General features: G+C 32.3%; 2 protein-coding genes across 2 annotated transcripts; both read left to right on the plus strand.

The window, feature by feature from the left end:
• The first annotated feature begins 7,349 nt into the window (after nt 1-7,349).
• Nucleotides 7,350-10,213, plus strand: LOC139502457 (BTB and MATH domain-containing protein 38-like). The gene is made up of 2 exons (XM_071291932.1): nt 7,350-7,712; nt 8,987-10,213. Exons 1-2 carry the CDS (start codon nt 7,424-7,426, stop codon nt 9,226-9,228), a joined length of 531 nt encoding a protein of 176 aa, XP_071148033.1. The 5' UTR covers nt 7,350-7,423; the 3' UTR covers nt 9,229-10,213.
• Nucleotides 10,214-14,094: 3,881 nt separating this feature from the next.
• Nucleotides 14,095-15,516, plus strand: LOC139504039 (BTB and MATH domain-containing protein 38-like). The gene is made up of 2 exons (XM_071294095.1): nt 14,095-14,509; nt 15,065-15,516. The coding sequence occupies exons 1-2, from the start codon at nt 14,095-14,097 to the stop codon at nt 15,514-15,516; spliced, it is 867 nt and encodes a 288-aa protein (XP_071150196.1).
• The last annotated feature ends 1,804 nt before the right edge of the window (nt 15,517-17,320 follow it).

Below are 17,320 nucleotides of genomic sequence, written 5' to 3' on the forward strand. Positions count from 1 at the left end.
CTGACCTTACAGAAAGCACCCCAACCCGTAAAGCCCTGTCTCGTAGTTGCAACGTTATAACGTCCAACATTGATCGATTCTGTTCCGGAACTATTTTAACTTACTCCATCTTCTAGTAAAGAGTTGGCCTGAGCTGGAACTTGCAGTGATTTTGCATTGTAACCCAAGATAAAAAAAAAACAAAAAAACACCTAGAACTATTTCTATACAAATCTACCCATCCGAGAAGTTTAGAACCAAAAAGGCGGAAAGATGTTGAGACTCCCAATCGGCACTCCAGGGACGATAAAAAAAGACTAACATCGACTGTATAACGTAATCCAACATTGAAGTTTAAATATATCTTCTCACAGATAAGATGAAGTCTGTTTTCCTACAGATTCAATTTAGTTTCGCGAAATGTTGCAAAATTCTGAAGCGCAAATTCAATAGATATAGGAAGATGTGGTGTGAGTGCCAATGAGACAACTCTCCATCCAAATAACAATTTAAAAAGTAAACCATTATAGGTTAAAGTACGGCCTTCAACACGGAGCCTTGGCTCACACCGAATGCATGATTTATCGAAAAACCTTTTGAAATTAAATGATGATGTTAGTACTCTTATCATGGTAGACCAGTTGCCGCATCACAATGTAAGTGGTATATTCACATCACCTAATGTCATGCATCTGATATTTCAGGAAGCTACCATTTGATTTTAGGAAGGGGGGGGGGGGGCTACGATAAAAAAATTGTGTCCTGCATTTTTTTTAAGTTGTAATTTCTGTCCTGCGTCCTGCATTTTTATTTTATTTGGTCCTGTTTTTTTTTGCCCAGTTGCTCATCCGGCCTTTTTTTCAAACGAAACTCATGTCCTGTATTTTTTAAATCAAAATTTCTGTCCTGCCTTGTTTTTTAAATTTCATCTAACCGGAACTTGTACAACCTTATCTAAAAAAAAATCTAATGATGAAACAAATGTTTTAAGCTCTTTGATGAAACAAATGTGTAATGCTCTTTGATAAAACAAATGTTTTAATCTCATAGGTTAAATCCGTTTACATGGTGTCAATAAGGGGGTATAAAAGCGTCAAAAGGGTGATATGAATAAAACAAAAAGTCATTTATATCACAGAAAACTATTTCTTTTAGGAAATTGTTGTTTAAAAACAAATTACATTTTTGCTTCGTATCACTAATTTCCAATTAATTCTTATCTGTCAAGTTCGTAATCCAGTCGTATCTTTATTAGTTACGACAACAATTACATGAACCGTAAATGAATTGTAGTCTAGGCATTTTATCTGCAATATAGTAATATGCATTTTCTACACAAAATGTAAAGCTCTGGATCGACTCAGTTTTGAAGAGACCAATAACTGTGATAGACTCATTTTTTAAAGATGAACAATAAATGACTAAAATCCTAATTAATGTACAAAAAAATGAACGAAAAACAAATATGTAACACGGCACCAAACGACTACCACTGAATTACAGGCTCTAGACTTGGGTATAGGCACATATGTAAGTAAAACGGGGTTAAACATGTTAGCGGAGTTCCAATCCTCCCCCTAAACTGGAACAGTGGTGTTATAGTACAATATAAGAACGAAATGTAAAAATAATTTGAAAAAGGCTTATCTGTAGATATTCGGTCCTAGATACCTTTTGGGAACCCGCAAATATATTTGCTTTTCTCTTTATTTTATAGCAACGTTATGTTACATTTTTATATATGACGTTTAAAACCAAGACGCAAATATAGGCTGATTAAGGAGGTTTGCTACACAGTTTTTAGACATTTTGTCAGATTTTCGCAATCCTCTGGTTTTACCCTTCAATGTGCCTCGAATTTTTTTGCCCATTAACCCCCTTTTATTCATATTTTCATAACATATATTTAAATAAGCCATTTTTCAAAATCTTATAAAATCCTTGTTATTTTTCATAGTTGTTTTAAATAGATTGTGGCCAATGTAAAATGAATGAAAAGTCTAGAGAAAAGTGTTTCCCGCCAAATTTTCAACGACTTATATCTCGAAAACATGCAAACGGACCGTCCATTTTTTTTCTGCTTTTATAGTTTTTTTAATTGTATACTATCAATTTATAAAAGTCTTTTAAAAAGCTTGTTATTTTAAAATAGAGTAGCAATCATCCTTAAGTTTAACTTGGGTTAATTAAACTAAATCGATTTGTGTGGGACTTGTGCTTAATTATCTAAAAAACATTTTATTGATTGATATACATGTAGATCGTTACTCATCTAGTGTTGACTGGTTATACAAGTTCCTGACCTGTGAAGTGGAGCTGTAGGAGACTTTATTATATTTGTTTGACTGTCTACCGGGTGGTCTTGTCTGTCTGTCTGTCTGTCTGTCTGTCTGTCTGTCTGTCTGTCTGTCTGTCTGTCTGTCTGGCTGGCTGTCTGTCTGTCTGTCTGGTCATGTCTGTCTGTCTGTCTGATTGGTGGTCTAGTCTGGTTGTCTTGTCTATCTGGTTGTCTAGTATGTCTGTCTGTCTGGTGATATTGTCTATCTGTCAGTTTATCTGGTGTTGTTGTCCGTCTGTCTGTTTATCTGGTGTGTCTGTCTGTCTGGTGGTCTTGTCTGTCTGTCTGTCTGTCTGTCTGTCTGTCTGTGTCTCTTTGGTGGTCTTGTTTGTGTGTCTGTCTGGTGGTGTTTTTTTTATGTCGGTCTGTCTCTCTGATGGTCTTGTCGGTCTGATGGTCTTATCTGTCTGTATATCTGTCTTTCTGGTGGTATTGTCTGGCTGGCAAATGTACATGATTAAATCCAGATTAAGTTCGAATTTGTTTGGGTCTTATGAGTTTGACCGTGTTATTCTTTATATGTTGGATACAATCCACGAGCCTGTGTCCACACTTATTTCATTCGATATTTCATAAACGTGTTTGCAAGAAGTTCTTCCCCCAAAAAAACCTTCGTTACTTATGTGTTCAACCTTACTGTAGATACTTGTTTAAAGAGATGTTTGGTACAATATAACCAGGAGATTGCCACTCAGATGTTCCGTTAATTTTCTTTCTAATTTTGACATCATAGAAGGAACGCACAATCTTTTTATTTGTTTAAAAATTTGGTGCGGAGGGGCATTTTATTTCGTACAGACAATTTGATGAAGTATATATGAAGCATAAAGAATAAAACTTTAAAAAAATCCTTTGTTTAACCAAAAAAGATGAATGGTCGATATCTAACAATATAAACAATCAGATAGCTAACTACAAGGGGGAGTAATGTTGATTTTAAGCAACTATTGGTTACCGTATAACCTTCATTATTGAGCTTAAGTCCAGACCCAGGGCTCAATTTCAGATTGCATTAATTATGTACTGACGACAATAAACAAACAAGAACTATCTTGAAATAAGATATACGACACATGTATAATGATTATGTTGGCGTGAAGTTTTTATCAACCATAAATATTCATCTTTCGATTTTTTTATATAATTTCACACATGGTGATTCTAACTTGACAATAAGGTTTATCTGACGGGGTTAAAAAAAACTTCAAAATACTATTTATGATAACTATACGCCATCATTAAATACTAAAAAAAAAAGCTAAACTGCTTTTTCAAGTTTAAGACGTGCATGCTAGCTTAAAGATCGACTAATTGTGCACTGACGAAATCTCTTTTTTGGAAAGGGAATTAAAACGAGAAAGCAAACATGTGCAAATAAAACACAAATATTATAAGCTGCAATTTAGTCAAGCACTGAGAAGAATATGACCGAGCATAAATTATGGCGGTGGACAAACATGTTTACCGACCCAGAACTCTCTCCTAAGTTTAGAAAACGATGCAACAGCAGTCGGTAAAAATGAGTTTAAAAAGACAGTTGCAACAATTCACAATACATAACTCGTAAGAAATAGTCTAAGCTATGACATAGATTAACGATCTGAGATATTAAAGCCCGGGATGACTACGTATGAAAAAAAGGAAAGACGAAAACATTTCAAAAAAGACAACACCAGACCACAAAGCAGAATTAATGGCATTGGGCTGTATCTGTTTTTTGATCGGTTTGTTTCTATCAAACACGTACAGTATCAACCAACAAAAGATTGTTTAATTGTCCAATGTATTCATGATTCCCTAACTGAAAATAAACGTTTTCCACTAATGTTGTCTTAATTCAAATATCCTAATTAGACTAAGGAAAAATATGAAGATAAAGGCGAAATTATGGCTGAATGCATTCAGGAAAAAGGGAGACAATTCAATCTCAAATATAGTCTTAATTGTGATTTCTTACGTACACTTTATGTATGACGTTAGTAAAGTCAGATATCGAGAATTCTCTATAAATACATATGTTATAGTGATAAAAACATACTTGAATTACCTTCCTTTACCAGAAAATATAGGATAAAGGAATTAACTGCAAAATGCGTTATATACACATTTTGCAATTATTTTATTTATTCAGAAAATGTGACATACGTCAGTGGCGAATACAGTGGGCGAGAGCAGAGGGAATATGTCTCCCTAGTATTGATTGGAAAGAATATAGTTTAAGTCAAAATAACGTATAAAACATTATAAGATCGTTGTTCTTGAAATATAAGTTAACAACCGAGTATAGTAAGCTTTAATACGCACAGAAATGACAGATGACAAATTACAACGAGAAAACTAATGGCTGATTGATGAACAAAACTATAATTGAAAAATAACATGACATACAGCAACAAACCACAACCAGTGAATTGCATGCGTCTGACTTGGGACATGCACACATATAATGTGACCGGGTAATAACTTTGTTGGCGTTACCCTTCTCTCTTCCACACATTCTAAACGCTCTAATAACACACTCATCTTAAATCTGACAGTGGTGTTACAGAACAAAATTCGAACAAACTAAAATTAAAGGAAAACAGTAAAAAAAAAAGAAGATTTTTAAAGTTTGATTGACATGTACTTGATCCTTATCTTTTCAATTGAAAAAAAGTTTGATCTATATAATACTCGAGGTTAGAAATCAGAAAGGAACAAGATGTAAAGGGGTTTGTATCTTTTGCTTTTGTGAAGTCAATTATCACTAACTTACGCGACAATTCTTCAGATACTAAACTAAATGCATAAACTGATGGCCGAATGCATGCTTCACTTAACATTTGAGGAACACAAGCCTATTCCAATTGCGAAGCGTAAGGCTAATTGCTATACACATCCATGAAATCTCCGTTTATAAAATGCGAGTAATGATTGGATGTTTATCTTTTTTGTTTTGCACTAATATTCTTTCAAAACTTTACACTTGTAGCATCTGAAACTTATAACTTGCATATCTATAATAAGTTAACACATATAGAATTCCATAAGCTTAGTCTGTATGCAGCCATTTATTTATGACAATAACATGTCTGTATTTTATTTGAGTCTCACCTCTTATAAACATTTACATAATATTACAATTTCCAATATAAAACAAGAGCCACTCTAAAAAGAGTTATTAGGTACTACTAAAAATGGTATATACATTTACATATATATTTATATACACACACATAAAATATAAAACATAAAACAAATTAGAAGTATGCAAATTTTAAGAATATAATAAACATTTTCTTTTCAGTAAAATTTCATAGCAGATTTTGGCAGTATAAAACTTAACATGTTCATCATTAAATAACAATACAAATTTATCATCATCGGACATACTATTAAAATCATGACATAAAGAATTAGCATGACTAAACAACACAGCACGAAAATCTGCATATAGTGGACATTTCGATATTAAATGTTTGTCATCTTCAATGGTATCATTACAACTAAAACATATTCTTTCATTAATTCATTTTTTCAAAACTGTATGATTGTTTCCTTTCCACAAATATGTTACTAAAGACAAGTAATGGCGGTCCGTATGTTCATCCCCTGAAATAGCAATTGAACTATTTCACCTCTAATATAATAATCAAGCCTGCACTGTATCCAATAGAAGATTAGTTAGATAAACGGAGTATAAAGTCATTTAACTTTTCCTGGTTATCACTATTTAGTTTTTTTATGTTTAGAGGTCAAGACAAAAATATACTCTTAGCATGTTTGTTGAGGGTTTCCTACATTTTCTTTGCAACACTTCTTGATATAAAGAAAGTTTATAACTTTTTTTATTTATATTTATTAATTCAAGTCCTTTTGTAGTACCATGACAGCCCAAATTGTCTTTATTATTATATCTATGAACTATATTTGGGTTTATTACAGGTGTAATATCACCAAACCACGGTACGTCATGACATCCGGTTGTATACGAAATAGGTCGAAAAGAATATTCCCTTTAATTTGACAGTTGTAAGTAATTAACCCTACATTTTATCGAAGTACATCATTTCTGGATAATAAACATATATTTTGGGTATTTCAAATCACCATTATGTTTTTATTTTGGATTTTTATAGGATATTTTGAAAACTTGAGGTTATATGGTGACCCAACCTTGTATATAGGTTAACTAAGGGGGGACATGTGAATGGTTAACTTCAAATGATTGTTATTTTCTTATATGCAATGAAATGTTATGTGAAATTTTTTCTATGGTACTGGACAGGATAAAACTTTTTTTTTGCCAAGTATTTCTTTATTTGAAATAAAGATAAATGCTGCACATTTTTTTTTAACAAAGATTAAAAGCGGAAAATATATGGTAATTTTACACCTACAATGTATGATTAATTGGCATAACCCCTTTTATAATTTTCAGTGTTAGATATTTCCATTGTCATATAGATATAGGAAGATGTGGTGTGAGTGCCAATGAGACAACTCTCCATCCAAATAACAATTTAAAAAGTAAACCATTATAGGTTAAAGTACGGCCTTCAACACGGAGCCTTGGCTCACACCGAACAACAAGCTATAAAGGGCCCCAAAATTACTAGTGTAAAACCATTCAAACGGGAAAACCAACGGTCTAATCTATATAAACAAAACGAGAAACGAGAAACACGTATATATTACATAAACAAACGACATCTACTGTACATCAGATTCCTGACTTATGACAGGTGCAAACATTTGCATGTATAACAATGTCTATGCCTGATGTTTTCTAACAGAACTTCTTCATTTTTTCATCTTAGCTTCATTTCGTTTATTGGATGCACATAACGAATGACTAATCTTTATATTTAAGTAGTCTTGCTATTAATCACAAATAATTAAATTTTGACAAGTTTTGTTTCGCGTTTGACATTAATCGATATAACGGGAAAATACAAAATAGGGGTTCTATTTCAATAGTATAATTTAACCATATATTTATCAACCCTTGTATAATACCTACTTCCACACATTTTTGTTCTTGTAGGTCGTTAACAAGAACGAATCTGAACGGTCAATTTAAAATAATTGAGAAGTCGGTAGTCACAAAAGTTTAACAAATAAACCATGGATGAAGTGTCAACTGATTCAGTGGAAGACTTAGAAAAGTTAACAAGTCGGGAGAAAAACTTAGCCTCACCTTTCAACGAACCAAATATCGCATTGGTTTTTGGTACAAGTAAGGTCTATGTACAAAGGGATCATCTGATAGACGTCTCGCCTGTGTTTGAAGCAATGATTAGTTCTAAATTTCTGGAAGGATCGTTAAAAGAAATACCTCTACCTGGTAAAAAACTAAGTCATTTTATTCATTTCCTACGTTATTTGTCTCCAGGATTCGAAGATGAGCTAACAGGTAAACACGGGTAATTTACTCACTTGGCCAATATCTATAATACTAAAATTACGAGGTCGAATTTGTCAGCCGTCATCACGTAAAAAGGACGATTCAAAGAATTCAACTTCATATATAACTAATATAGTACAAAGGTGTAGATTAAAAATTACACCACTCCAGGCCCTTTTGTTTTCCACGTAATTAATATTGCCAATAATTAAGAAGTTCTGGGTCGAGTCCGATACCGATACCAATGGTATATTCACCTGTTACTATTACCTTATCTGTACGTTCCGCATCTGACAGGCGCACCAACAAACGGTGTATTCAGGATTAATATGCTATATACACGGGTCATAATCACAGGGTTGACACTACTAAATTGTCAAATTGTTATCTATTGTAAATCTGGACTAAAAATAAGGCGTATAGGTACAGTTTTCAATTTGTTAGCGGGCATGACGTAAAACAGCGAGTCAAAGAATTGAACTTTATTTATAACTAATATAGGACAATGCTGTTGATTAAAAAATACTCCATTCCACGCCCTTTTGTTTTCCAAATAATTAATATTACCAAAAATTGATAAGTTACAGTTCGACGGGTTCAAACAGAAAGATTTGAAAGCAGAGAAAACTGTGTATCTTATAATCGGCATGACTTTATCAGATGACAATACTAATACTAAAATAAGGCTTGCGCATAGTTGTATACTTTTATTCAGTCACGGACCCGCGATATCACGGGTGTGTTCTAGTATTTACGAAAATGTAATAGCAATTACTTGGTTTTGTTAAAGTAAGGAATATGGCGGTTGTCGTTAGTACAAAAACTAATTAGAAATATTGAAACGTCTATGCATGTAGTTAAACTATCTCTTGAGAGACACTTGACACTAAGTCTTGTCTTTTAGTGTATGCTCTGTTTTATTTTTTTCAAACGTGCACGAAATATAATTATACAAAATAAATACAGGGATTTAGAAACAAGACAATCTTATATAAATACTTCTTCAAAAAAACTGTATGCTGTTTTGGAGATGTATATTGATAATGTGTGCCGACGGTTTTCTTGCATACTTTGTGTATGCTCAATAGATCTCTGATAAGTAAATGTATATCGTTTTCTCAATATACATGATATCAGTTATTGGGGTTTTTATACAGAATAAAACCATGTAACTGAACTACGAAAAAGAATGTCATCATTTTTTCAAATACATGTATGGTAATGCTTTAATTGTTTAATTGACATAGTTACATTAGTTTACTTTCTGTCTTTCTTTATTTCAGAAGACACTGTTCATCATATGTTACCTTTAGCTGAAGAATACCAAACTGATAATTTAAAGATAAGAATTGAAGAGTTCCTTATCAACAGTATTAGGTCTCAGTCAGATTCGATCACATCAGTACAAACTATCAAATATATTATTGAAGCGGAAAAGTATGAAATGAATGGCTACCTAAATGCTTGCATTGCTGTTGCATCTCGGAAAACGTTTAACAAATTAACAAGCTCTCCCAAATTTTAAGAAATATCTCAAAACACCCAGCTTAAAATTAGTCTTAAAAGGTGGAAAGATATAGATAAGATTTACAAAAAGGCCAACAGAGTAGACCCCAGGTCCGTAGCGTACAACGAGGATCAGAACGAACTATTTCAACCACTTAAACAAAGGAAATATCCAATATATATCAAAGATGTCGGTAAAGACTTGAAACCATACATGCAAGAGAACTAATTGTTGTTTCCAGTGTAGAAGAGAGACGAAGGATGAATTGACAACGCTGTGAAAAAAAAACAATAGTACAAAAAAAAAAAAAAAAGAGGATTGAGCAAAACGACCCCCCCAAAAAAAATAAACAAAAAAATAAACAAAAACAAACTGAGATTAATCTTAAGTTGCTTTGAAACGGTAAGCAGATAATGCTCCACATGTGTCGCTCGTGCTGTTGCTCATGTTTGAATAAACCAAGTAATTAATCTAATTCGGTATGTCCCATTTGGGAGAGGGGCACGGGATTGTATTAACCACGTTAAGAACATATCCACTCTTATCTGTGAAAAAGATGTTCTATGACTGTCAACCATTGATAAAGTCCGTAAAACTTACGAAGAGATAAATTAAACTTCACTTCTTGGTTTAATAACTTTCTTATTAGCAGCAAACCTCTATCAAGTAAATCATGATAAGACATAACAAGTCATGGAATATCGTATCAACTGGGATATATGTAAACACTGATGCAAGTGCTGCCGGAACATCAATCCATTGTAATTGAATGTGTCTAATCGCAATTTAAAACCAAAATATGAATTATGTCAGTTTCATATATATGTCAATGTGTTCTTAATATGATATAATTGATGATCAAAAGCTGTTACTACGGTTAAGCTTTTACAGTAAAGACATTTTTACTGAATATTCATTTTAAATATTTATGAAGTTTCAACTGAATAATATCAAAATGAAATATCTTGGAAAAAATAGCTTGATTATAGACCTATTTGATAGCATTGTAATTACACAATAATAAAGTAGTATGCATCCAATAGATTTAGTCTATAGACCCCATTAACAGAGGAAAAGCTCATCTTGTGCATTGCCAAATCAATACTTCAAGATGGCAACAGTACATGGTCTGTCTTGAAAATCGACATCTTAACAGTATCTCAGAACAAAAACAGAGAAGTGTCAACTTGTTTTTGACATGATAAAATGTTCTCAACTTGACTTTGTTAAATTAGGCAAGTATCTTAAAAGATTTTACCAGAAACTGAATACTAGTATTCAACCTGGAAGTTCAAACAAACGGCATATCAGTCTCTCAACATCTGTCGAAGCGGCGAATTGCCTTTTTCTAGTGGCATAATCTGAATATCTATATCAGTAACTAAGGGTTGTTTTTGTTCTATATTTGATAGATCGGATCAAAAGTAATAAAATATTTGAAAAAAAGAAATATTGTTCACATATTCATGATTAATAATTTAGACATGGATTATACAGTAAACAATATATTACACCAACCAATTTGGTGTAACAATTTTATAGGAATGATGCCTGTAAAAATGGTAAGTTATTCCAGTTCCTGGCGCTTCTTAAACCTAAACAGAATTAAGTGAACAACGACAATATACGTAATAGGCAATTGTGACAATATAGGATCCAGCAGCCAAAACTGTGTAAACATACATTACAAAATTATTGAACACTGAGGAAAATTCAAAAAGGAAAGTCCCTAATCAAATGGCAAAATCAAAAGCTTAAACACATCAAATGAATGGATAACAAATGTCATATTCCTGATTTGATACCTGATGTTATGGCTATCTAAACCTCCCACTTGTCACAAACGACTAACGTAATTAAATGATTGTAGATGCTCTGTATTTTGGATTTGTTATGTGTTGTGTACTGTTGTTTATCTATTAAAACTTTCATTTTTAACCATGGCGATGTCAGATAATTTTCCATCTTTGCCCTGGGTTTTTTTCCTGAATTCCTTGGCCTCCCAGTGTGAAGCTATACATTTCGTACGATATTCTATTTTTTACTATGATGATTTTGAATATTACTGATATTCCAATTTGTACTGTAACACATGCAGTGTAACAATTTGGTATTAGCAGGCATATACTTGGATGTGGAAATATGAATTGATTATAACACGCACACATCACGTCTTTTCATCTTTTTTTCTGACATAGTTATACTTGTTGTCAATGTTGAGATAACTGAATTGCGCTTTCTAATAGTAGTGCCTTTAATTTTAATTTTCCTTTCTTTAGGTCGACATGATCAAATGCATAAGTAAAAGTATATCTATGTGTTAACTTATTCCATCATGCGTAATGACCCATAATTAAATTACTTTAACAGATCTATTTAAATCATATCTATTTGTTAAATCTTTTTATTCAAAACATTTTCATGTGGTGTTTGTTTTGACTAATCGACAGTTTGTACCCATGTATAAAAACCTTATGCTTCAATAATTCTATTTTGAAGGTAAGTCTGTTTAAATAAATATGTACAGTTTATTTTAATAAAGAAAAGCACAAATTTAAAAACAAAATATCTTAGTACATATATTACAAAATACGTCATTAGTTGAAACTGAAACTCCATGTAAATTTATGCACTTTTCTGAATTTGAAATGAATGTCGACATATCTTCGACGGACAAAGGTAACCTACAAAATTTCGTACGGATATTTCTTCACAGAGTAAGAATATAATAAACAATTTTTCTTTCTTTTTAGTAAAATATCACAGAAGATTTTGGCAGTATAAAAGTAAACATTTTCATCTTCAAATAAAAATACAAATTTATCGTTATCTGACATACTATTAAAATCATAACAAAAAGAATTAGTATGACTAAACAACACAGCACGAAAATCTTCTCATAGTGGATATTTCAAAATTACATGTTTCTTATCTTCGACTGTATCATTACGACTAAAACATATTCTTTCATTAATTCATTTTTCAAAACTGTATGATCAATTTCTTTCCTCAAATATGTTACTTAAGACAAGTAATGACGGTCAATGGCCATTTGTTCAGCCCCTGAAATAGCAATTGAACTATTTAACCTAACATAATTACCAAGCCTGCACATTATCCAAGAGAAGATTAGTTCGATGCACGAAATAAAAAGTCAATTAACTTTCATGGTTATCACTAGTTTTTTTTTATGTTTAGAGGTCAAGACAAAATGTACTCTTTTCCTACATGTTCTATTATTAGTGTTTAATGCAACACATTTTTAAAGCAAATATTCTGCTTGTTGATTGCAGAATTTGTATAATCTGTTTACACATGACTTTAATACAAATGTACCAAGAACAATTCTTGCGATAAATTTTTTTTATAACTTTGATATATTTTTATTTACTCACGTCCCTTTGTAGGACCAAAAAACATGACTGCCTAAATTGTCTTTATTAAGAGAATGACGAAAGATACCAAAGGGACAGTCAAACTCATAAATCTTAAACAAACTGACAACGCCATGGCTAAAATGAAAAAGACAAACAGAAAAACAATAGTACACATGACACAACATAGAAAACTAAAGAATAAACAACACGAACCCCACCAAAACTAGGGGTGATCTCATGTGCTCCGGAAGGGTAAGCAAATCCTGCTCCGCATGTGGCACCCATTGGGTTGCTTATGTGATTACAAATACGGTAAATAGTCTAATTCGGTAGGTCACATTCATGAAAGGGAAGGGGATTGCAGTTACGACGTAAGGAACATATCTGATAACATTTTGTGAAACGGTTATTCCATAACGGTCAACAAACTCGTAATGGCGTCCGTAAAATTTACGAAGGGATGATTTCAACTTCACTATTCGGAACTCTTGGTTTAATAGCTTCTTAGTAGGCAGAAACCCTCTATCAAGATAATTATGAAAGGAAATGCAGCACGGGAATTAACCTTTTTATGAACTATATTTGGGGTTACTACAGGTGTTACACCACCAAGTTATGGTACGTCATGACATCCGGTTGTACATTGCATACGAAAATAGGTCGAAGAAAATATTCCCTTGACGACAGTAGTAGGTAATTAATCCTTCATTTTATTGAAGTAAAACAATTCTGGGTAATACACATAATTATATCTTGGGTATTTCAAATCCCCATTATGGTTTTATATTGGGTTTTTATAGAATATTTTGTAAACTTGAGGTTACATGGTGACTTAACTTTTTATACAGGATAAATAAGGGGGGACATTTGAATGTGTTACTTCCAATGAAGGTTATTTTCTTATATGGAATAAAATGTCATGTGATTTTTTTTCTATTGTACTGGACAGGATAAAACTTTATTTGTCCCAAGTATTTCTTTACTTGAAACAACGATAAATTCTGCACACTTTTTTAAACAAAGACTAATAGCGTAAAATCAATGGTTGTATTACACCAACAATGTATGATTAATAGGCATGGACTCCCCTTTTATAATTTTCTGTGTAAGATATTTCCATTGTTATATGCATGTGTAATAATGTCTATGTCTGATATTTTCCAACCGAAATTTTTCATTTGTTCATCTTAGCTTCATTTTGTTTATTTGATGCACATAACGAATGACTAATCTTTATATTTAAGTAGTCTTGCTTTTAATTACACATAATTAAATTTTGAACAGTTTTGTTTCACGTTTGAAATTACATGTATAAATGCATCGATATAACAGTAAAATACAAAAAAGGAGGTATATTCCAACAGAATCATTTAAGCATTTATCAGCCCTTGTGTAATACATACTTCCACACATTTTTGTTCTTGTAGGTCATTGACAAGAACGAGTCTGAACGTTCAATTTATATTAATTGAAAAGTCGGCTGTAACAAAAGTTAAACAAATAAACCATGGATGAAAGTATTTTGCCCAATAGACGCCGAAGACTGATAGCTGCGTTACCGGAAGAAGTGCCTCTCTCACTCATCAGACATGTCAGAGTAGCTTCTCATTTAAATGACTCAAGTTCTGATAGTGACGATGACGTTTCAACTGACTCAGTGAAAGACTTAGAAAGGTTAACAAGTCGGGAGAAAAACTTAGCCTCGCCTTTCAACGAACCCAATATCGCATTGGTTTTTGGTACAAGTAAGCTCTATGTACAACGGGATCATCTTATAAACGTCTCGCCTGTTTTTGAAGCAATGTTTAGTTCTAAATTTCTGGAAGGATCGTTAAAAGAAATACCTCTACCTGGTAAAAAACTAAGTCATTTTATTCATTTCCTACGTTATTTGTCACCAGGATTCGAAGATGCACTAACAGGTAAACACGGGTAGACTATCATTTTGCTCACCTGACCAATATACTTCGCAAAATGTAATAGCAATCACTTGGTGTTTACAACCAGATGTATATTTGTTAAAGTAAAGAATGTGGCGGTTGTAGTAAGCAAAAGACTAATAAAGTGTTAGTGCATATAGTTATACTTTCTTTAAGAGCCTGACACTGAGTCTTGTGTTTTAGTTTAAACAATATTGTTTTATTTTTTAAAAGTGCACGAAATATAATTATACAATATAAATACAGGGATTCGGAAACAAGAAAAAGTTATATAAGTCTGTATTTTAATCAAATTGTATGCTATTTTAGAGATGTATATTGATAATTAGTGTCGACCAGTTTCTTGCATGCTTTGTGTATACTCCACAGATCCTCTGATAAGTAAATATAACTTATTGGGGTTTTTATACAGATAAAAACAATACCACTGATATACGAAACAGAATATCTCATCATTCTTTCAAACACAAGTATGGTGATGCTGCAGTCTAATAGACATAGTGACATTTATTTACTTTCTTTCATTCTTTTTTTCAGAAGACGTTGTTCATCACATGTTACCTTTAGCTGATGAATACCAAACGGACGATTTAAAGAAAAGAATTGAAGAGTTCCTTATAACGGGTGTTAGGTCTGAATCAGATTCGATCACATCAGTACAAACTATCAAAAATATTCTGGAAGCAGAAAAGTACAAATTAAATGGCTACCTAAATGCTTGCATTGCTGTTGCATCTCGGAAAACGTTTACCAGATTGACAAGCTCTCCCAAATTCGAAGAAATATCTCAAAACACCCAGCTTAAGATTAGCCTTAAAAGGTGGGAAGATATAGATAAGATTTACAGAAAGGTCAACAAAGTAGACCCAATGTCCATAGCGTACAACGATGATCAGAACGAACTATTTCATCCACTTAAAAAAAGGAACTATCCAATATATATCAGAGATGTCGGTAAAGACTTGAAACCATACATGCAAGAGAACTAATTGTTGTTTCTATTGTAGAAGAGAGGCGAAGGACATTTGAACTCATACATCGAAAATGAATCGACAACGCCATCACTAAAAAATAAAACAAAACAAACAATAGTGTTATGATATTGTAATTATTGTATTTATTTATATTGGCCTAATTTGTGTTGTATGGCCTGATAGTTGTTTACCAAATAATTATATAACTATGCAGTTTAGAAATCACTGGAACAATCACAGATACTTATGGAATGATTGGAACTTTCTATTTGACGATTCCAGAATGATCCTTAAAAAAGATGCGTAATTTAAACTTCTACGTTATTCCAGAAACTTCCGTTGTAACTTTCCAGGATTTTCCACAATGTTCCATTATAGATTGTTCTAGAATTTTCCATGACAGTACTATATATACAGACACTAAAGTTAAACTCTCATAATTAAACTTGGACATAGACATTGATAGACATTAGTATTCACAGCATTTGGATTGACACTTTTATTCTACAAACAACATCATACTGAATTGTGACATTAGTAGTGAACGTAATATTCAAATTGGATTCCGAAAGATTTCCGGGTACAGATAAAGATAACAGATTGGACTCATATTTTGACAGTTAAGTTAATAGTAATATTTTTGTAATACCTTTTGTAAACTTTTGTATATTGAATATTGTTAAATTTTACTATTGATTTGTGTCTTTTGTTGGCTACAATTTAAAGGCGATTTCTGGCCGTAACAGAAATTGGGGGCTCGTCCGGGATCTTAAAATATTTATTCAAAATTTGTTTAGTATTTTAATTATAACTAGCCAACAAAATTCTACAAAATGGCATTTGATGCTGGTAATTTTTTGAAAACGCCAGACCTGGAGAGTTTTGATAATTTAAAGAAAGAGGAATAGGTGTTGCTTGCTAAACAACTGAAATTAGTTTTTAAAGTATCTATGAGAAAACAAATTATAAAAAATTTGGTTATAGACAAATTAGTTGACGCAGAAATTTTAGGTGAAGAGGCTCTTGATCTTAAGGTTGAAAATGTTGACGCCTTTAAATTAAAACAACTTGAATTAGAACATGAACTTAGATTAAAAGAACTGGAAATGAAGGAAAGATTGGAAATGGATAAACAAGAAAAAGAAGATGAATTAAAATTAAAACAAGACGAACTTAAATTAAAACAGGCAGAACTTGAAATGAGGGAAAGGCTGGAGATGGAGAAAATGAAAATTGAAATGGTCAAATAGAAAGCAACAATAAAGTCCAGCCAAAATCAGATTATTTTGATGCAGCAAAAAATATACGTTTGGTTCCAAAATTTTGTGAAAAAACAGTCGATAAATATTTTCCACAGTTTGAGAAAATTGCTAATAATTTGAAATGGCCAATGCCGTATTGGACTACGATGCTGCAAAGTGTTTTTGAGGGTAAGGCCGCTGAAATATATTCCGCACTTCCATCAGAAAAAAGTTCTGATTATGACACGGTAAAACAGGAAGTTTTGAAAGCTTATGAACTAGTACCAGAAGCATATAGACAGAAGTTTAGAACATATAAAAAATTTGATTCACAAACCTATGTGGAATTCGCTAGGGAAAAAGAAGATCTTTTTGATAAATGACTTACGTCAAAGAAAACAGATAACAATTTTGATAACCTAAGACAATTGATGTTATTAGAAGAGTTCAAACAATGTGTTCATTTAGACTTAAAAACACATTTAGACGACAAAACTGTTGAGTCAATACATGATGCAGCTGTTATTTCAGATAATTATACTCTTTCACATAAAAGAAGTTTCAAGGGTCAAAATGTA

The sequence above is a fragment of the Mytilus edulis genome, chromosome 14 (assembly GCF_963676685.1).
Source record: "Mytilus edulis chromosome 14, xbMytEdul2.2, whole genome shotgun sequence".
NCBI classification, from domain to species: domain Eukaryota; kingdom Metazoa; phylum Mollusca; class Bivalvia; order Mytilida; family Mytilidae; genus Mytilus; species Mytilus edulis.